The 21,301-nt window shown below is 34.2% G+C and overlaps 5 protein-coding genes across 13 annotated transcripts in view; 4 read left to right on the top strand and 1 right to left on the bottom strand.

The window, feature by feature from the left end:
* Positions 1-140: 140 nt before the first annotated feature.
* LOC149702417 (uncharacterized) lies at positions 141-1,415 on the top strand. Its single transcript, XM_089866242.1, has 2 exons — positions 141-846; positions 902-1,415. The coding sequence occupies exons 1-2, from the start codon at positions 351-353 to the stop codon at positions 1,273-1,275; spliced, it is 870 nt and encodes a 289-aa protein (XP_089722368.1). The 5' UTR covers positions 141-350; the 3' UTR covers positions 1,276-1,415.
* Positions 1,416-2,214: 799 nt separating this feature from the next.
* LOC149702416 (uncharacterized) lies at positions 2,215-3,180 on the top strand. Its single transcript, XM_089865776.1, has 2 exons — positions 2,215-2,423; positions 2,524-3,180. Exons 1-2 carry the CDS (start codon positions 2,262-2,264, stop codon positions 3,118-3,120), a joined length of 759 nt encoding a protein of 252 aa, XP_089721902.1. The 5' UTR covers positions 2,215-2,261; the 3' UTR covers positions 3,121-3,180.
* Positions 3,181-3,589: 409 nt separating this feature from the next.
* Positions 3,590-6,343, top strand: Nsun5 (Nop2/Sun-like domain containing protein 5). Its single transcript, XM_089866230.1, has 6 exons — positions 3,590-3,819; positions 3,935-4,226; positions 4,748-4,871; positions 4,956-5,097; positions 5,158-5,273; positions 5,349-6,343. Exons 1-6 carry the CDS (start codon positions 3,616-3,618, stop codon positions 6,295-6,297), a joined length of 1,827 nt encoding a protein of 608 aa, XP_089722356.1. The 5' UTR covers positions 3,590-3,615; the 3' UTR covers positions 6,298-6,343.
* Positions 6,344-6,546: 203 nt separating this feature from the next.
* Rhau (ATP-dependent RNA helicase Rhau) lies at positions 6,547-11,450 on the top strand. 2 transcript variants are annotated; one of them, XM_089866216.1, is made up of 20 exons: positions 6,547-6,738; positions 6,875-7,368; positions 7,435-7,773; positions 7,847-8,017; positions 8,083-8,162; positions 8,231-8,305; positions 8,364-8,530; positions 8,597-8,678; positions 8,757-8,882; positions 8,943-9,133; positions 9,195-9,459; positions 9,521-9,638; positions 9,725-9,823; positions 9,912-10,085; positions 10,144-10,230; positions 10,306-10,383; positions 10,442-10,638; positions 10,712-10,835; positions 10,895-11,050; positions 11,116-11,450. In XM_089866216.1, exons 1-20 carry the CDS (start codon positions 6,663-6,665, stop codon positions 11,371-11,373), a joined length of 3,357 nt encoding a protein of 1,118 aa, XP_089722342.1. In that variant the 5' UTR covers positions 6,547-6,662; the 3' UTR covers positions 11,374-11,450. The 2 variants fall into 2 exon arrangements, with proteins under 2 accessions (XP_089722342.1, XP_089722341.1); XM_089866215.1 differs by having other exon boundaries at positions 6,548-6,738; positions 6,845-7,368.
* Positions 11,451-12,129: 679 nt separating this feature from the next.
* The window catches only part of Hk (potassium voltage-gated channel subfamily A regulatory beta subunit hyperkinetic), a 63,866-nt gene continuing 54,694 nt past the window's right edge, over positions 12,130-21,301 (bottom strand). For 5 of the 8 annotated variants that reach the window (XM_089866237.1, XM_089866236.1, XM_089866235.1 and 2 more), the window contains one exon: positions 12,438-19,626. In XM_089866237.1, the coding sequence (XP_089722363.1) occupies positions 19,540-19,626 (87 nt within the window). In that variant the 3' untranslated portion in view covers positions 12,438-19,539. Of the gene's footprint in view, positions 12,342-12,437; positions 20,471-21,301 lie in introns of those variants that run through there. The other 3 variants (XM_089866233.1, XM_089866234.1, XM_089866232.1) reach the window with 3 other exon arrangements.

Below are 21,301 nucleotides of genomic sequence, written 5' to 3'. Positions count from 1 at the left end.
AAACTGTCCGGTAAAACCGTGCAAATGGCGCTTCGTTTAAATTCCATTTCAATTTAAGGAATTGCAAACCCGCGCAGGGTACCGCTAGTGATCAATAAAAAGTTATCAAAACTTGTCTATATTTCATTTCTGCATTTTTAGGATTTCAAAAATTAACGTTCGTTATCACGCTGAGTTGATAAAACATTTTAGCTTGCACTGTCATTTCGATTAAAAAAACCCGCTAAATTGTAGTCAGATATTTCAGTTAACCATCGCAATCTGTGAGATTGTCAAAGAAGCGAAATAAAAAAAAATGCGCGACGAAACAGAAAATTTCTCCTAAAACTTTACATTTCCCTCATAAAATTATGTCCTTAAGCAACGACTTTGCGCTTATATTAGTTACTTTAGCGACTTTTTCAGCGATAAGCGTAATCTCTTGTCAAAGCAACAACGTTCAATTTGTCGAGTGTGGTAGGCGATTAACGAGTTACCGTAATGGTCGTATAGTCGGTGGAACTCCAGCCAGCGAAGGGGAGAACCCTTGGATGGTTAGTGTGACGTTCAACGGATTTCACACTTGCGGGGGTACGATCTTATCGCGGGACTACGTCTTGACGGCCGCTCATTGCGTCATCAATTACTCGCCGGCTCATTACTCGGTGAAAGCGGGGACCATATTTAACCTGGGATTGGGTTCAACCGGAGTCATCGTAAGAGTGGCCAGAATCTACATTCATCCGCGTTTTTCAGCGCATAATTTTTACCTCAACGACATTGCCATCTTACAACTGGCCTACCCCCTCAAGTACAACGAGTACGTCCTACCGGCTTGTCTACCAGTGCACGGAGTCTCTTACACTAGTAAGTACTTGTAAAACGTGTTCTCAAAGACGCATTTAACCTTAACCGCCTTTAGATTACATGGCCACCGCGCTAGGTTTGGGTTTCACGAAAGAAACGGACAATTTGTTCTCACCTACCTTACGCCAAGTGGAGGTTGAGATCATTAGCAACTCCGAATGTTCATCCTGGTACGTCGTGGCTCGTCAGCAACAGTTCCATTTCGCCAGGACTCAAATATGCGCCGGTTACGCCGCTGGTGGACGCGACTCGTGCTACGGCGACAGTGGTGGTCCACTCTTGATTACTTGTCCTCGAGGTCGTATCACCATTGTGGGTGTCGTTTCGGCCGGTATCGGTTGCGGTCGACCGTTACTTCCCGGACTGTACACGAGAGTGTCCTCGTATAATAACTGGATAAGAAATATAACCAGAATTAGATATTCGTGAATTAGTAAATATAGAATCATTTAATTTTCAATACACCTTCCCTCCTCACGTCATAGTTTTGAATATATTTTTTAAACCAGTGTATTTATTATAATTTTAGTGTGTATTAAATATTTTTAATTTATTCTTCATTTTATTGATAGGTAAATATTTGACCATAAAGATAACAAATCGATTAATCGATTTCCCACTAAAAATTGTATTCTTTGTTATTCATCTAACGGTAACACCTTTCCAAAACACGTAAGAAGTAGATTAAACTAAAGTTTTAGGTGAATAATTTTGAAAAGTTATTACAACTGCGTTGTACCACTGAAGATTTGATTTTGTGACGTATTAGTCGTTAGTAAAGCTCAAATACTACGCATAGTGATCTTAATAAGGCATTAATTTTGGTACTTGTCACGAGGGAAAATATTCAAAAGTGCAACGTGACTTTGGGTTAATCTATGTTGGATTTTATCCCATTAAAACTACAGATATATTTGTGTTTAACAGTAAACATTAGCGTTAATGACAAAACCACACCCATGAGTTTTTCAACCAAAACTTACAAACCACTTCGATACTTTACAGAGCAATCTGAACTATTAACGTATAGGGTTTCGTAAAAAAAGATGGCCGTAGTAATTAAGACGGGGTGTTGGTTCCAACGTAAATCGTTGTCCGAATACGGCAAAATTACCGTAACTTTAATTAAAATTTGGTGTTCCATCAGTATACTCTATATAATCCTAACGACATTATTAACGCTATTCACGGAGAATAAATGGCTCCATATTTTTAACTTGACGTTCTACATGTTGGCGTTAATCATTACTTTGTGTGTCTTTTACTACAAACGCCACGCAATCGAGGCTTTAGTGAATGATCTCACCTTGGACATCAACAGAAATAACCCCGATAAAATGGTTCGCATTCTGAGGCATTTCTACATTGGATTATTGTTCACGTTTATTTACGGTTGCGTCATAACGGGTAACGCTATGTCATCGCCTATCGTAACTGAAGGCAAACTCCCAACAGATTGGAAAGCAAATTATTACTGTTTTGGATGCGATATTTATTCGCTACTATCTTTGAGGGCTATCACGATTGTAGAGACAGTGGACCTACTAACGCACTGTTGGACCATAATGATCCTTCAGGTCAGTATCTCTAATTTTGCGTTAAGCGTGACCTAATCGACCATTCTAACTTAATGGAAAGTCATTTTAATTGTGATTCGAGTAAATTTGCTATCAACAGGTGCTTGTAATTGGAAATTTGTTCAGTTTCGTCATGACACTATTGTCAGAGAGAATTAAAATGATAATTGATTCTTTGAAATCGGGAGAATGCTTGTTACCAGTCAGGAGAGACTACGAGAAGGTTTTAAAATACGTGGAACGGGCTAATAATATACTATCTACCGTAACATTCATCTGGTATTGCAACGCGTCCTACGCCACCTGCGTTTCAATAAGAACTTTCATAGCGAAATTAGGGGAAGATAACGAGTTTAGCCTGCTGTTTCGTCTACCCATGCAATTTCAAAACATGGTTCTTATCACCATTATGATCTGCGTGGGTTCTAAGGTGAATGAAAGGCTGGAAGAACTGCGATCAACATTGGGATCAGTCTTGGAAAACGCCTTGGAAGCGGGCACTGCCAAAGAATGGCAGTATTTTGTTTCTAGGGTTAAACTAGCGAAAAACCAGGCTTTGAAAATTGGAGGTTGTTCTGATCTCAAGAAGAACGCCCTGTTTTCTTTCTTTGGAATAACAGCTACGTATTCGTTTATTATGATTCAATTAAATGAAGAATCATTCAGGAAGATTTTGAAAGCTCAGGAAAATAGTTAACCATATTTTAACAATGAGGGCATCTTAATAAAGTTAACATATCGTAATCTAATTGACACCCAGTGAACAGTTTTATGTTTTTGTCCTTTTAAGGTCACTAAGTACTACTTACATACATACTACTTAGTAAGTAGTATGTAATTTTCAAATCTATTTTTTCTACCAAGGCTTAAGGCAGATCCATTAGTAAAGCAATTTTTTCATAGTTCACAAATTCAGTATGCTTAGAATATATCTTATATTATGTAAAATTATCGTGCTAATTAAAATAATTACTTACACAAGTGATATCATCATTTCTTTTTATCCAAATTAAATAAATCACTCTTTAATAAAAAATAACTTGAAAACCAAAATTTCCCCAATCCCCCGACTTCGAACTTTGGAGCGCTTTTCAATGGTCAAACCTCCAAGTTCAAATTTGAAGTCATCATTTTGCTATCATATCTGTGCGGTTCTGAATTGAACTGTGCCGTCCGTGACGTCATCTTAAAAATGGCGGTACCCAAAGGAAAACGACAAGATCGCGCTAATCATGCTGCTGATGGTAAAGTTAGTTTTAAAGGTAAAGGTAGTAAGAATTTAGATTCGAAGAAAAGTTCATTCGCGGAAGCTTATAGAGCAGCGGCGTACGTTTTGAATAGAGCGTATCAAAAGAAGGGCCATATTAAAACGCTTGTTTATCAAAACAAATTTACGGTAAGCCTTGGTTTATAACCGCGTGGGGAGATTTTATGATTATGATTTATTATCAGTATCAACTCAGAGGCCAAAGTTCGCGTAATTTAATCTCATTTCGTTAACATTGTTACAGAATAAGCGACACCTCCTCTATCTTGTCGTTAACACGTTAAAGAATAAGGCCATTATTGACCAAGTTCTGAACAGTGCTAAAATTGCTGAATTAAAAATCCCTAATAAAGATTTGTCATATTCGGAAGTAATTACGTTTGAGCTATTGTTTGGTAGAGGAAAAATACATCCTTTAACCAAGGCAAACCGCCCCTTCCAAGAAAATAGAGCCAAATTCGTAGAAGCTTTGAAAGAATTAAAATCATTAGACCCATCATTGGATGAGTCTCGTGTTGAAGTAGTTAAAACTCAAGGTAAGTTAAACCATCGAATCTTAAGGGATGGGTGTGTATTTAATGCGAAACTTAATCTAGTTTGCTTTTTGGCTTGAATGATGAATTCTTAATTGCAGATTTTGCGATATCATGAATCCTTTAAAAGGTTTAATGATTTACAGTCTCATGATGATAACGCTACCTTTAGTGGCGTTTTTCACAACCAGAAATGTGGTGGAGAATTATTTCGGAGTTCTCAGTAGCAACAGCTATATCTATTCAACCATAGTCAGCGTCGTGGTTGTGCATGTTGTTCTCGGCTTGTTTGTTTACCAAGCGTACAATGAAAAGCCAATGAAACCGGATTACTTAGAAAGCAAACTAGATTAACGAAAACGCACTTCCCACACATATATTATACTTTTTCAATAAATTCCACTTATATTAATCAGACTGTTAATTAAACGATTTAATTGTAACCCTTATTTATAATATGGTGATTGGAAACTTAATATAAATGTTAAATTTCACAAAATTTGGTTCCATGAACGTTCTTCTAGCCTTTTTACCCAAATACGCCCGTGTAAATACACTTTTAACAACTGTGAAAGATGTTATTTCATTATTTCGCAAAGAAAACATTGGTCAAGTTCATTATGATCGTAACTCCGTAACTTTTGAAGAGTGAGTTCCATTTACACACCCGAGGGTTGGTGTAATGGTGTTACGCCCCAGTACTGATAGTTACGTTATTTTTCACACAAACAGATTTCTGACAAAAGTTCAACATGTTCGAAAGAACACTTTTGTTATTGACTACCATTTTCCCGATCTTCTAGTTTTTAATTCGAATCAGCCACTTTTCTCTAGCAATGTTTACACGCAAGGTTTCATTAACATTTCCGATAAGGTTTGTAAAAGCAATTGCGGATCAGGATAGAAAGAGAATAATAGTGTTTTGGGGTTTTAGGCGAGTTGTTTCCCAGTTAAAATGCTTTCACCTCGACCCGGGAGTGTTATATTGGATAGTTGCGCTGCCCCTGGGATGAAAACGTGTCATTTGGCGACATGGATTGGAAATGAAGGGTAGATACTTAGTTCTTGGGGTGTGTTAAAAGAAGAACAATTCTCAAAGATGCTTTTCTTCCTCCCAACCAATAGCACAATTTTAGCCTCAGATCGAAACGCTAAAAGAGTAGAAACTATGAAGAAAATCCTTAGTTTCTCGGGAGTTACTTGTTGCCAGGTTTCCTGCATTAGTTTCTTGGATATAAATTCTTTTGAAGAGCCCTACAATATGGCCGAATTCGCATTAGTCGACCCCTCTTGTTCAAGTTCAGGAATGGTCGGACGTTTGACGGAATATTTACCGGAAGCTGAAGAAGAAATGTCAGAAACGAAACTCCGAGCTCTAACACGTTTTCAAGTACAAGCTTTGACGCACGCCATGGGTTTCCCCAACATGAAGAGAATCGCGTACTCAACTTGTTCCATCAATGTTGAAGAGAATGAAAAAGTAGTTCAAGCTGCTTTGGAATATTTCCCTAATCAATACGAGGTTGCCGATACGTTTCCTGAATGGCCTGAAAGAGGAGACGAGTCCTTTGAGTTTGGACACAAATGTGTTAGAGCTTTTCCAAAGAAGCATTTGACCAACGGATTTTTCGTCGCCATTTTGGAAAGAGTTGAAGATGTTCCTCTTAAGATGGTGATCCCGGATAGAGTCGCTAATTTTCAAGGATTAAAAGGTGACAAGAAGAATAAAAATAAGCGGAAGATGGAAACAAAGGCAGTTGAAATAGTGACGGAACAACAGGATAACGATGCAGTAAAAGATTCATCTTTGCAAGAGGATGAAAACGAGGAAGATCTTATCGATGATACTAAAGCGGATTCTTCAGTTTCTTCCGGAGAAATTGAGGATATCATTATATCAAAAAAGAAGTCCAAAATGAATAAAAAAATTAAGAATGTAGTGTCAGACGCAACTGAGACTGTAACAGCTTATCCATTGCCAGATTTAAAGGGCATTAAAAATAAAAACAAGAAAGGGAAAGGGTTATCTAAGAAAAAGGGGAAATTTCCATCATTCAATGTATCCAAGATATAAAAGAGATGTAATGAAATAATAAAAAGGATTTTTTTCACTTGAAAAACTCATTGTTTTCGTTAATTTGCACATATAGGCCTAAAATCTCAACTAGGCCTATTAAAAAAAATATCTTAAAAGCACGCAGATTTTCATAAAGCTGACTGAACCGAATTGATTCGATTAAATAAAGTAGAACTAAAATAAAACTATCTAAATTTAAATTTCGCGCACTCTGACGTCATTTGTTTTGCCAAACAGCTAGCAGCCGCCGCTGGTACACAATTTCCTGTCCCGGACTCGGGGTTGACGAACTGTCACTAACAGATGTTCCAATTTGACAAGGGACCCCGCTAAATTTTGAATTTAATCGAGGTTGTGTTTTTATGAACCAAAGAAGTTTTAGTCTTTCCAGTTGTTTGATCATGGCGAGTTTTAGGCAAAGAGGAAGGGGGACACGAGGTAAGTCCTAGTTCCGAAAAATTACGAGGGTTTCTGGTATAGGCTTAAAAGTTATGACGTTTCAAATTAATTATTCGTTAAACTTCCAAACATTATTAATATTCAGGGTTCCACAATTGTTCTACTTATTATAAAGATCGTAGAAACGATGATGGTTCGGATTCGGAAAGATTTGATAATGATAGGGGACATTATTCTGGTCGCGATCACCAATCTGGGCATTACTTAGACGTTGACTTAGGTCGTTTCTTTAACCAAGAGGGATCATCTAGTGCTCGTGATCAATTTGATCAGTATTTTTCTCGTCGCGTTCAACCTGGACATGGTTATTTCGGTGATCGTAAAAGAGATGATCGTAGTGGTACTGACCATCGTGATCAACCTGGACGTTATCGCAGTGGTACTGACCATCGTGATCAACCACCTGGACGTTATCGAAAAGGAGATTCCGCGAGTGGTAATGATCGCGTGGAACATTACTCGGATCGTGATCAATATGGACATAGTTCCAATCGTGGTGAAGACAATCAAACTACCAACAGAGGCAATAAACACCCGCCAAATCTTCGCGGAAAAGCCATTGGAATGTTTTACGCTAAACGTGGGGCCATAAAAAATCAGATCAAAAATGTACGTGAAGTGAACTTAAATGTCAATTAAATGTTGTGCCTCTTTTCATGATTTCATTTCAATTAGCGCTCAAATGTAGAAATAGATAGTGAGAGAACGAAGCATCTAAATAAACTCTTAAACGCCATTGAATGTACGAGTTCCACAGACGACAATCAAAGAGACGTCGCTATGGAAGTAGAAGACGGAAACGCATTCAGCCAAGTTTATAATGAATATCTAGATGGAAGTCGTTTAAGAAATGAAGGTTTCCACGAAGTATTTGTCCCGGATGTACAAAGTCTTCAAAGAAATCAAGCACTAGATGAAACCCTCCTAAAAGATTTTCAACAAATAAAACAGACGTCGCGTTACCAGAAAATGCAGCATTTTCGCAAGAAACTTCCTGCATATGAGATGCAAATGGTATAATGAACTAAACCAATAAACTATTTTGGTTTGGGTTGTAGGAGTCTCTAAAACATTCATTACGTTGCAGAAAATTTTAAAACTGATTGAGGACAATCAAGTGGTGGTTTTGAGTGGGGAGACCGGATGTGGTAAAACAACTCAAGTTCCTCAATTCATACTGGATTCATACCTTGAAGCCGAAAAAGCCTCAGTATGCCGTATTATTTGCACGCAACCAAGACGTATTAGTGCCATTTCAGTAAGCTAAACCCTTCAATACAGAAGGAGGCCAAAAAAAATAATTCATTAATATTGCATTAATAGGTTGCTGAACGAGTTGCCGAAGAAAGAGCCGAGACATGCGGCAAAAATAGTAGCGTTGGGTGGCAAATTAGACTTGAAAAGTATATATTAATTTCAAAACCAATCCTTAATTAAGACTATGAAATTTCAAAGTTGCAATCTTTTGCAGGAAAGAACCACGATTTGAAGGATCAATTCTGTATTGTACAACTGGCATATTATTGCAATGGCTCAAAAGTGATAGGTATAGTTCGACACGTCACCATCTAAAACAATTCAGTAAGATTAAATCTTTGGTACAGTTTCCTAGGCAATGTTTCGCACATTATACTAGATGAAGTTCACGAACGTGATTTGGATACTGATTTCCTGATGATCATCCTGAAAGATCTCTTACCAAGAAGACGCGACTTGAAATTGATTCTTATGAGCGCAACATTGAATGCTGATATGTTTTCGCGTTACTTTGGTAAGAGATGGTTGGAGAACTGAACTTACGAAGAAAAAGGTGTAAATCTTATCTTACACTTTACAGGAAAATGTCCCATGATCAACATTCCTGGTTACACGTATCCTGTCAGAGAACATTATCTGGAAGATGTCTTGGAAATGACTGGGTACAATTACCATATTGCATTCTTCTTTAATCATAATGATAATTAAAAGGAAATTAATTGATCTTAATTTTCTACCAGGTACGTTCCTCCAAGAGTCGATACAGCGAATATACCAAAATGGAAATTGAAAAGGTTATGTCGACATCAGGGGTCAAAGTCGGACTTGGAGGATAAGGAACCATTTTATCGTTCACTTTCAGGAAGGTAAGTAATCAACTTTCAAATTAAACTAGTTGATTTTAATTTCCAAGTACATCTACGCAGTTACTCTCCAAGAACAATTAATTCTCTTCGGGATTTCGATGAAAAAACAATCGACATTAACTTAATCGAGAGACTTTTACAACACATATGTTTGAACGAAAAGGACGGAGCCATTTTGGTTTTCTTGCCCGGTTGGGATGATATTCGTAAACTGCACAATCTCTTAGAAGAAAATAAGTTCTTTTCCAAAGGTATTATGGGTAGAACGTACTGATAAATTGAATTTTACGAGCACCCTATCAATGTTTTCAGATCGATATTTGATTTTACCCCTTCATTCGTTAATGAACACCGTTAACCAACGAGAGATTTTCAATACACCTCCTCGTGGTGTCAGAAAGATTATAATAGCTACAAATATCGCCGAAACTTCAATCACGATCGATGACGTCGTCTTTGTAATCGATTGTGGAAAGATGAAGATGAAAAACTTTGACGTAGAACAAAATTTGGAAACTTTGGAAGCGGAATTTGTCTCTTTAGCTAATGCGAAACAACGAAGGGGTAGAGCTGGAAGGTACGTACGAAACTTTATTCCAAATTTGACTCCCTCATTTGTGAAATTGTCAAATTTACAGGGTAGCACCGGGAATCTGTTACCACTTATACACACGATACCGTGAAATGACCCTTGATCAATACATCGCCCCTGAAATGTTACGCACGAGATTGGAAACACTATGTTTAAAAATAAAGGTGCGCAGCGGCATACATTTGTTTGTACGGTTCAGGCATATCACAATTTTCGCTAAAACGGACGGTACCTTTAATTATACTTTTAGATTATGAACTTGGGTCAAATTAAATCATTTTTGGAGAAAGCCATGAATCCACCAAACCCAAAAAGCGTAGATATCTCAATTGAACTACTTAAAAAACTCGTACGTGAACTGATTTCCGAGTTCAGTGTTATGTTGTTGCCTGCAATTTTCCTGGCAAATAAATATTATAATCTGATTTATATCACAGAACGCCTTGAACGACGAAGAATGTCTAACTCCACTTGGATTCCATTTGGCTCGATTACCTATGGACCCCTTAACAGGACGAATGATACTTTTCGGTGTCATCTTCTCATGCCTGGACCCTATTCTTACAGTTGCCGCTAGTCTATCGTTCAAAGACGCTTTTACAATTCCATTGGTAAGATGACACTCGGTCATTGCAATTCATGTCCGTTTGAGTGTAATTTTCTTCTTAGGGAATGGAGAAACAAGTGAATGACAAGAAGAAACAGATTGCAGGAGATTTGAGGAGTGATCATTTGATGCTGGCCAAAGCTTTCTTTGTACGGAAATGATATCAATCATGGGGGTGGTATCGTAATTGCCATGATAACTTTAATTGTTCTTAATTTTTGTAGCAATGGGAAGAAGCTTGCAAGAACGGAAACAACAGGGAATTTTGCTGGGAAAATTATCTCTCCGAGCCTACGTTAAAAGTAAGTACTTTTGAGTTTGACCCTTGACCCTTTAACTATATCTCGCGTTTATCTTTAGATGCTTTCTAAATTGAAACTGCAATTCGCGCAAAACTTGAAAGATTTAAATTTTATGAACGATTGCAATCCCAAAAATCCCGCATTCAATATGTACTCCGATAATGAGATGGTTCTCAAAGCTGTCCTTTGCGCAGGATTATATCCTAATGTAGCTAAAGTTAGGAGGCGAGTTGTAAATCATAAATTTAAAAACAGGTAACTAATCATACTTAGTTTTCGCTTTAATCTCCAAGAAAATTGCAATTAATCTAACACTTAATTAATATAGAGGAACACCCTTGCAAACGCAAACTGATTTCAAAGTTTCATTTCATTCAAAATCAGTTAATATTGCAACGAAAGTATTTCCATCCGAATGGGTGGTCTATTACCTCAAAATGAAGAGTTTCGAAGTAATTACCGCTAATTATTGCTAATTTTCAAAGTTAATTTGCGTATTTTAAATATTTAGGTATATCTTTACGACACCACGATGGTCTACCCATACGCTTTACTATTTTTTGGAGGGGACCTAAAGATGTCCGTGGACCAAAATGGGAAAGAAATTGTCTCGGTTGATGATTGGATCGTATTTAATTGTCCCGCCCACACTGCCACAATTGTCATGGTGAGTTATCATTAAATTAATAGTAAGTACTGAAGCAGAATTAATTAATGTTTCTTCGATAATAGAAATTGAGAAAAGAATTGGATAAATTATTGCAATACAAGATTGAGCATCCTGAGGACAATAGCTGGCTTTACGGTGAGAAGACTAAAGAAGCGGTAGTTATCAAGTCAATTGTAGACTTAATTGTGTCAGAAGACGATCCAAATCTCATAGAACAATTACGAAATGAAAAATATGTCAAAAAGGAAATGAAGCGTCAACAACGTCTATTGGAACAGGGAATACAGACAGATGGAAATAAGTCTAATTCCCTTGATTAACCTTTAACTTCGTTTAACTACTTGTAATTGTATTTGTATTTGTATTTGTATTAATAAAGTTTCTTTGTTTGAAATAACTTGATTCTAAACTCCGAATGAATAAAAACTAGTTCCAGTTATGGTTTGTGATAAGTTATTAGTAGCCATTTTGGCAAATTTTTACTCCAAGTACTCAAGTAGGTAATATAAAGGGAAGCCACGTACTTAAGCACTAAACTCTAAGCCCTTATTACAACAAGCTAATAAACATCGTCATCATGCTTAGAAATTGAAATTAAAACACTCACGTTATTATAAAATCTGTATTTCTGTAAAGTTTCTCTAGTCAATTCATCGCTTTGAAGTTCGATGTTTGACAACTACAATAAGCCTTGGCTGAGAATGCCATTGTTCTTCACGTGAGATTTCACAATATAAATCCATTCGCATCTTGCCTTTTAAAACCGAAATAACACACTTCGATTAAGTTTATGTGTTTTCTGGACATCCAAGATACGTTTCTACATATTTTATAGTTAATTAATCACCGTTAATGTAAATTAAAACGAGTAGGTATATCGGGGATCACAATTTCATTGCGCCATTCACGGGGTCTGAAGCTGTAGCAGGCTGCAACCTGTAGATCGTTTGGCGCGAAACGTTGAACTTTTGAATGTAACCAACAAATTCCTAATATTATTTCAGTTGTAATTCTCTAATTCTTCTTAATTATTTCTAAAAAATGTACGTAATATGATCCAGAGCATTAAATTAACATAAATTTAAAATTATATATTATTTAGAACAAAAATATTCATGGTTCATACCGAAAACCGTCTTAAATCAGACGACACTAAAGGGCGGGTGTCACGACACGATCCGTGGGAAATATCAGAGCCAATTAAAACCGAGTAAAGAAAAGGTCCAATTCCAAAAATAATTATACTGGAGTGGCAATCGTTTAACGCGATAATTTAGGGTTGAATTTCCTAAAATATAAGCAAGTGACATTATTACGGAGCGCCAAACAAGCCTCACTGGTCAAAAGTTTACTTAAAGGGCGGTTGGGTTCGATTTGTTTTAACTTTTAGAGTGAAAGAAGAAACATTTTTGTTTATTTCCATTAATGTGTAAATTAGACCAGCTTCAAACTGGAGTAGAAGCTGGCGTGAAAAATACAAAAATTCAATTTTTTTTTCTTCATTTTTGTTTTGTACAATCATGAAGAAATTTTGTTATAATAATTATTACAGAAGCATAAGACCCTTGAAAAAACGGGTTTTTTGCCATAACAATAGTATGTTTAACATTATTATGAAGAACGTGGTTTTTTTTAATTTATTTATTTAATTTTTTTTGGTTAATTTCTATTTATAGTTTTTAAATTTGTTTAATTTTTTTGGTATTTTAATCTTGCTTGTTTTTGGGATATATGTGGTTTTGCGAAAACCTTGTGCACTGTAAAGTTTCGACGTTAAGGGGAAAAAACTTCTTATTATTGTATGTACATTCGTTGTGCACCGCTAACTTCACTGTAACAGTGTTTAATTAAAAATAAAAACCTAAATAATTTGGAATATATATTTTCAAGGGGGAAATTTTAAACTAAGGCTTAGCAGTTTTGAATTTTTCGAACGCTTCTAATTGGTCTGTTTTTGGTAGGAAATACACAAAGAGGGGGTATACACGACGACCTAATGCGAGGAAAGGACCAATCAGACGCGTCCAAATTAAAACTCAAATTCGTTAAGCCTTTGAGTTTTAAAATCCCTTTGAAAAATATAATATTTAAGCTAACCCTAAAATTAAAATATTATCCTTCAAAAATTTTGTTTTATTATATTTTCGTCATCATTTTTTAGTGTTTGTTTGTGAAAAGAAACGTTCCCCTATTTTAATAATAATACTTGTTCATTTTTTTTTGATTATTTGTTTGTTAATTACGCTTACTTAATATTGATAGATCTTTGGTTTAATTTATTTATTTTTAAATCTCCTTTGGTTTCTTATATTTTTTAAGTATCATAGACTTATATATCGCATATTTTATTATTTAGAAGAACCCTAAAATGAATTATCTATAATTAATTATCTTAATATCATTAAATATTGCCGTACCGTAATTAATCTATATTACAGAAGTGAGGTTGTTTTTATTTATTTTTAATTTTTTTTTTCCCTTAGAGAAATTTCATTCTAAAATCTACTCGTAGTATTTGTTTGTTTGTTTGTTTGTTTATCTCCTGACTAATGTTGTTTTTTTTAATTAGTTAATTTTATGTTTACGCCCTTTCCCAAATATTTATTTACAATATTACTTTATTGATTTTCTATCCAGGTATAAACATAACGATAAAACTTTCACAAACAGACTTCTAAAAGAAATGATTTAGTTTTTAATTAAATTAAAAAATATATTTATAATTCTTAATTTGTTTTTAAGCACCAATGAATTCTCGCGAAAATTAATTAATTTAAAAGAGGGGATATTAACTAGAAGGACTCGAGTGCACACGTTTCTTATAATATTATTATTATTATTATTAGATGTTAATTGTTTTTCTTCACATTTGCATTAAATTCAATAAATTGATTTTGTTAATGATTTATTTTTGTTTGTTAATATTATTAATTATCATTATTTTTTTGTCACAATTATTACTGTTACAGGCATAGCAAACTGGAAGGCACTTAAAATGTCTGAGCAACATAACAATTAATATATTATTTATATATTATGAACAGTGCACGTTTTTTAACTGGTATTTGTTTAATTCATTGGAATTTATTTTATTGTCAATTCGTAACCCCCAAATTTTATTAATAATTTTTGCTGAAACGTATTTAATTAAAATTAAAATTAATTAATGTTAGGAGCGAAATGAATAATAGGGTATGCTCACAACCAGGCTCAAATGTTTTGAGCGATTTTTTTTATTGAGCTATACGGCGTAGTGGGTGATTTGAATTATTTTTAATTTTAATTTAGGTAAAAATTATTTAATTGTAATTTTTTTTTGTCAAATTAACTAAATGAGATATTTAACAAATTGAGCAAATTTTGCTTTTATAATTAAAAAATAATAAAATCAAATTAAATTTACAGGGAGATCGTTAATATATCGTTGTATTATTTTAGGATTAATTAAATTTAAACCTTTTTTAATTACTTTAGTACGCCAGCGAAATTTACAGTTTTTTGTCATGATTTTGAGTCGGGTATTTTTTTTGAGTTAGGACGATTAAATGTACGTGTACATACACTTAAATGTTAAGTATGATTAAATTAATGGTGATTAGTTTCTCTATAAATCAAATATTTAAAGATAGCCTTCGTGTAATGTAATGTACGATATAGCTAGGTTAATTATCATTAATTGTAATATCAGTTAAGTGTTTAGGAATGGCGAGATATGGAGTTGAATATTTTATAGGTTATAAAAAACAAATTATGTTTAAATTACTCCAAATTTTTAATTGTAATACTGTTTGAGAGAAGTGTATTGATTTTATATCCTGCACCCACAAAACTAACCTGGTAGTACTGCCGTCCGCAAAACCGTAACCCCAAATATTTTCTTAACCCTAAATGGAGGGTCAAAAGAGCACGAGTTCATTTGCTCCTTTGAGTCCATAATTGAAGATGCATACTTCTCTCAAATAGTAGACTTATGTACTTCTGTTATACCTAACAACTACGCCTCTATTTAAACGCCGTTTCTTCTCGTAATGTATAAGGGTCAAGGGTCATTTAACCAGTTAAAAATAAATTAAAACTTAAATTTAAAAATAAGCCCGCAAATTGATAATATTATTTACATATTGGTATTGTTATTTCCCCCTTTCCCCATTATATAAAAATTGGTTTACACAATCATTCATGTTTCTTATTTTTGTTTACCTCTCGTATAATATGATATGAGTAAAAGCAAAAGCCCACCGACTTATGTTAATTTAAGGGCTTGGTTATTGTTGAAATCACAGCCAGGCCAAAACAATAAATAATAAGTATTATACTCCTTGGAAATTTTTTTTAAATAAATGGGAGGGTGTATTGTTCCTCATAGGGTAAATAAATTAACGGCGAATTCTTAATTTAATTTTATCTAATTAATTTCTTCTAGGCCTAAGTCAGTCCCGTATTTTTTATCTCCGGGAGGGGGGAGGGGGTTTCCAAACAACTTTATAAATACATCGTCATTATATTAGAAACTTTGAAAATGTAATTAGAAAAATCTATAATTATTAATTATTAATTAGGCAAATGGCTAAAACTATTATTATTATTATTATTGTTATATTTTTTTATTATTTTTTTAAAATATTTATTTATCCAACTAATTACGATTAATTTAAACTTGTTTTTATTTTTGGTTTTTCTTTTCATTTTTAAAATTTTGATAGCCTGAGAACTCTTTAAATATTTTTCTAACTTTTTTATTTATTTTTTTGAGTTTCAGTTAAACATTATTATTATCTAAAGGCATAGCGTTTAATTCATTGCACCATTATCTAAATTGCCCCCTTTATAAATATTTATTTATTTATTTATTTACTAGCGCCGTCTAATCTATATTTATTTTATAATTTATACTTCAAAAAACCTAGCGAACGCCTAGTAATAACCTTTTATCAATTTTATCGATGCATATTTGGTTTGGTTTGGAAAGTTTCCAAAATAATTAAATAACCTTTTAAGAAGTAGTGACGAGAATTCCAGAAATATCGCGTTAATTATTAATGATAATTTTTTAATTGAGAAAAATCTGGTTAAAATTATTCACTCGCATTAAGGGTAAGATGCCTTAAAGGGGTAAACAACCGCATGTTAATCCAATATGAATGAATGAATGATTTATTGACCCTTGAAAAATTACAATCCCTTTTGTAACAGGGAGGAACCCTCTTATTTGGGTTCACAGGTCCGGAAAAAATTTAAATAAACTACAACAAAATTATGAAAGTATACTAAACAAAATAACTCTTTATGACGACAATATACCACCAAATCACAGAACAGGTGAATAGGCCCCTGTAGAAATGTTTCTCTTACTACACACCAGCGTTCAGGGAGAAGCTACCTACCAGGGGTAGATGAAGCTAATTTTGACCTTTGTAATTCGATAATCAACTTGAAACTTTGATAATATTGAAATATATTTAGGGAATTATTATTTAGGGAACTGCGCGTTCTCGTGACATCAAATGCCTAGAGCGAAGGCGCGATTTCCCTTTCAGTTACGTGGAAAGGATCGTTTAAAACATGAAAACTAATCTCTTTTTGAACCATAATCGTTTTTCGTAATAAAACCACGCTTTATTTCTGGAATTCCTACGTTAATTAAAACTAATTAAAATATTATGGGAATGAATAAACGCAATTAAAAAAATTAATATCAAAGTTTTACGAATTCATATTCTTTTCGATTTCATTTTAAAAAAAAAAGTTGAATTCCATTAATGATTTTATTTTTTATTTTTTTGCGATAGTCATTTTTTTCTTTTGGAGAGAGGAAATGTTGGTGGGAGTGTCCAAGAGTTTTAAAGCCCCGAAGTTATTAACTGTATTATCCCAGAAGACGTAAACACATTTGTTTATTTGTTTAAACAGTTTTTTCACCGGAGTCAGCGCGAGAATATGGCAGAAGGCATTTATATATATATATATTTCTTATCTTTTATTTATTTGTTATTATAATCTTGAATTTATTTATGTTTTATTTGTTTGTTTATTGACGACGACAAAATGATGTGTAAAAGACGCCAAAGACTCGTTTCACGTCGGCAAAACAAAATGTTCAATGTCATCATAAACTCCCGTATTTACAAGAATTATATATTCAAATTCTTTGTACACAATAAAATAAAATTGTTTATTTTTTTCTTTTTTTTCATTGGAGGGTGAAGGGGTGTTTTTCTTTGGTTTTAAAGAACGGTGAAACGCCATTTAATTTTGACTATTTTTATTGAATTTAATGGCAAGTAATTGGACGATTAATATTGAATGTTGAGCCTATATTTAAAGGGAGTATAAATTAAGTCGAAAATTGGTTTGTTTGTGATTGGTAATAATAGGTAGGTGGGGTTTTTACACTCTCTTTAAGGTAATATTTTGTTTCGAGGCCTGTTTAGACTAAAGAAACGTCACTGTCAATATTTCTAAGACGCTTAGAAAATCCAGTAATTCATCCTTCCAATCTGCTCAAGGACTAGATTTTTTTAAATTAACGTATTGGAGGTATTTGTTTATTTATTTATACCTAACTGGAAAAATAATATAAAACCAGTGAGTATTTGGTTATCTCCATAGATTAATTGTTCAATTGTACATAGCAATTTTCAAATTGAGTTTCAACTTATCTAACAGTTTGATCAATAAAAATAGCAAATATCTTTCACGTTCACCATCCTTTTTCATTTAAGGACATTTGGGAAATATAATATAGCGGAATCACGAAAAAAATGTATCCCTCTCCATGGCATCCACTTTCATGGTTTGTTGTTGTGTTTATATGTAAAAACGTAAATAATATCACCAATTTCTAGATCGTATTCAAACTACCGACTCGGAAAAACGTTGTTTCAAATCTCTTCTACTAAATATAATTAATTATCATTAAAGCCCTTTATTATATTTAATAAAGAGCATTTTCGCTTTGGCTAGGAAAAAATTCTACTCTTTAAATTGACGTTATATTTACAAATTTGGATTTATTAATATTTTATTTATTTTTTAATATATTTTTTATTTAGTTCAAGGCGATGCGACTTTAGTCCAGTTTTATTTATGTTTATTTTGAGTTGGTTGGGTTGGTTGTTTATTTGTTTATATGGTTTATTTGTTTGTTTGTTTGTTAAGGAGGAAGCCGCGTATATATGTAAATAAATAATAAAACCCGTATAAATTAGAGATTCGCTAGTCGATATTAGGAGAGTTGATTTATTATTTTATTTTTTAGTGTTTTCGAATTTTCAATTTAATTTCCAATGTTTAAGTTAGGTTAAGTTAGTTTAGTTTAGCTGTCAAAATGTACTTCATAGATTAGTTAATACATCGTGATAGCTTAGGGTTTAAACATCGGATCCGGTTAATCGAATTTCGAATACAGACCTGTATATAGTTTCGATTTCAAATTTGATTAATTTAATTTAAAGTTTAATTATGAAAGTATTAAGAGTTTCGCAAATATTTTCATGGAATTTTCAAGGAAATTCTTGAATATCTCGTTTAATCGTGTTTATAGCGTAAATAAATGTTTTTCGAAAGACGTAGTAGGCATACCGTAATTTCTTACCTTTGCTTTCGAAGCATAAATTCATTGACTTACGTTTCTATAAACTATAGAGATCCAATATCTCTTTAGAAATAGAAACTTGGAATGATATTTATTTTATTTATTTATTTCGTTAAGCTTACTTGGAATAGGATAGGTTTAATTAGTCTTAAGTATTAATGACCAAACCCTACATTATTAAATTATTTCAGAGATCGATTGATCTCTCAGCGAAAGTAATTTATTTTGAGAGCGTTATACTTGAGTTCCGGGTGGGTGGAAGTTACTTCCTACTTCCTTTTGGGAAGTATGATGGGGTGAAACTCTCTCTTAATATCGACAGCAAAATAAGCCAGTTAGGTAAAGGTGTGAGTAATGTTATCAATTACTGTCTGTCGGGGTTTCGTATAGTAATTGATGGTAATGAACAAGCGTATATACGTAGCACGCGTTAAGTCTCTCCGCCAATCACCAGCCACCATTTGGATACCACGTGACGAGATCGGATGAGAGTGTTTATTTTTATTAAAGGTGGAATGTCTTAATTTCCCCTATTAGTACGCTCGTCGGTGGTGGTAGTGGGTGGTGTGGTGGTCGCGGTGGAAGCGGCGGAATCGTTCGACGGAATCGGGGAGTTACAGTTTCCGTAGACGGGAGGTCGTGAAAGGGCGAACGCGTTGTTGCTACTAGTGATTCGTGTGGATATAATTTGGCGAATACGTAGTAGCAGATCAGTCGGGCAATTGCAGTCGGCCAGTCATTGTATGGTACACGAGTTCATGATGTTGTCTAGAAGGTTGGAGCTTTCGTTGATGGATTTTTTGGTGCCGTTAGAGTCTTGGGTGTCTTCGCTGACGTCAGCGGCCAGGCTGCCTGTTCGTCCCCTGGACCATGAGTCCCGGGGAAGCGCTAGTCACCTTTGCACTGGCTGACGGACAGGTTTGTTGTCCAAGATCTTTTCCACCTCGATCAGTATGCTGCTCGTCAATTTAGGAACCACCTATCGTTCGTCCCCTCATCGTTATTGGGGTTCATTTGTTTTTTAAATGGTTTATGGACACCATCCGGTTGAGGAATTTGGTAGGTAATTGAAGCGTGGACTTACGTAGAGGTGGCGAAGATTAAAAGACACGGGGAACAACGCGACTGGTCAGTAAAGAAGTAATGTTTTTTGCGACCACACTGTGAGCTTAGGTCGTCAATACGTATCATTTTCGTGCCTAGCTTTAAAAGGTGATTAAATTAAGAATAACCGTTGCTACCCTAATAAGAATCTTAATCTTATATCTTTGTACATCGACAAAGAAATCCCTCTTCCCAAATTTCCCCCATCCCATATCGTGTCTATAATAAGATCCATCATTTGGTGTCGAAGGTCAGAAACCATCTTAATCTTTAAGATAACAGGTTTATAACTCAATTAGGGACAAATGTTCTTATTCTCAAGAGAGAGATTTTGTTGAGAATTTCCAGAACTAGCCTAGGAACTTATAGTAGCCAATAACCGTGATGATGCAATCTTGAAAATAGCCTGATGCGTCTTACTTTCTCTTTTTTTTTTTTTTTTTTGTGGGCAAGTACTTCATCTTCTCCAGTATAGTCTTTTGACTTTACGCGTAGAGAGGCCATACATTTTTAAAACGGGGGTTTTGTAAATCCGCTTTAAAGGATACGTGCACGCGTGCGTGTTCCCCGAGTGACGGTTCGCGTCCCACTTGGGGATTAATCTTCGCCGCTCTCACGTAAGAAATGGGAAAGGCGTGCATTTTAAATGAAAAACAAAATCTCTACCAAAAACACGAAAGGAGTCTCTCGTTTTCGCGCTATACCATTATCAAGATGGCCTGCAGTCAAAACGAATTTACAAAAACATCGAGCTTACAATATTATACAGAACCTAAAGACAACTTAAAAACACAAAGAGTGTGTACAAAAACGTCAGGTAATATCATAAATATTGTAGTATTTTACATAAATAACTGGGAACAATTTAATATTAAAAAAAATAAATAAACAACATTGAATTTCTCTGTTAAAATACCGTCTACGAATTACTATATTTGTCATACTTATTTTCAATACCTTACTCATAGCGTGTCAAAATATATCTTACGGCAAACAATAGCAAATCATATTCTTATAGGTATTACAATAAACTAATACTGAATAAACCAAAAACCATACAACAACAATTGCGTGCAACTATAAAGTACCTATTAATTTTGGACAAGGATATACAGGGTGTTTCTGATAAATCATCCCTAAAACACTTAAATAAATCTTAACTCGATTTGAAACAGTATCCCTTGTGGTAAACAAAATGGATATAGAAGATAGAAGTTACATTTTCTATAGTCAAAATCGATTTCCCAAAGAATACACCCCCCTTAATTTATGCATACAGACTTATAATAAACACCCTGTACATTTGGTTGCGACACACTCAATAGACATTGGAAGGAAACATTAATAAAAAGAATCAGTATACACAGTTTTCACTAAAGGAAAATTCCCACAAATATTGGGGAACTATTTGTTAAAAGAAAAGAATGATTGTAGCAGTTCATTTTGAACTAATCTGAACTGATAATGTCCCTGACAAAGTGCACGGGAGAAACTTCTCCCTATTGCCTTTTAGTGAAAGCTATTTATACATCATTGAAAGTATATAAAAT

This window comes from Phalangium opilio, unplaced genomic scaffold, assembly GCF_054372755.1.
Source record: "Phalangium opilio isolate 3A_F unplaced genomic scaffold, DU_Popi_V2 ptg000017l_1, whole genome shotgun sequence".
In the NCBI taxonomy this organism is placed as follows: domain Eukaryota; kingdom Metazoa; phylum Arthropoda; class Arachnida; order Opiliones; family Phalangiidae; genus Phalangium; species Phalangium opilio.
Note: the sequence above shows the minus strand (reverse complement) of the source record. Positions and strands in the feature narration are given on the sequence as shown.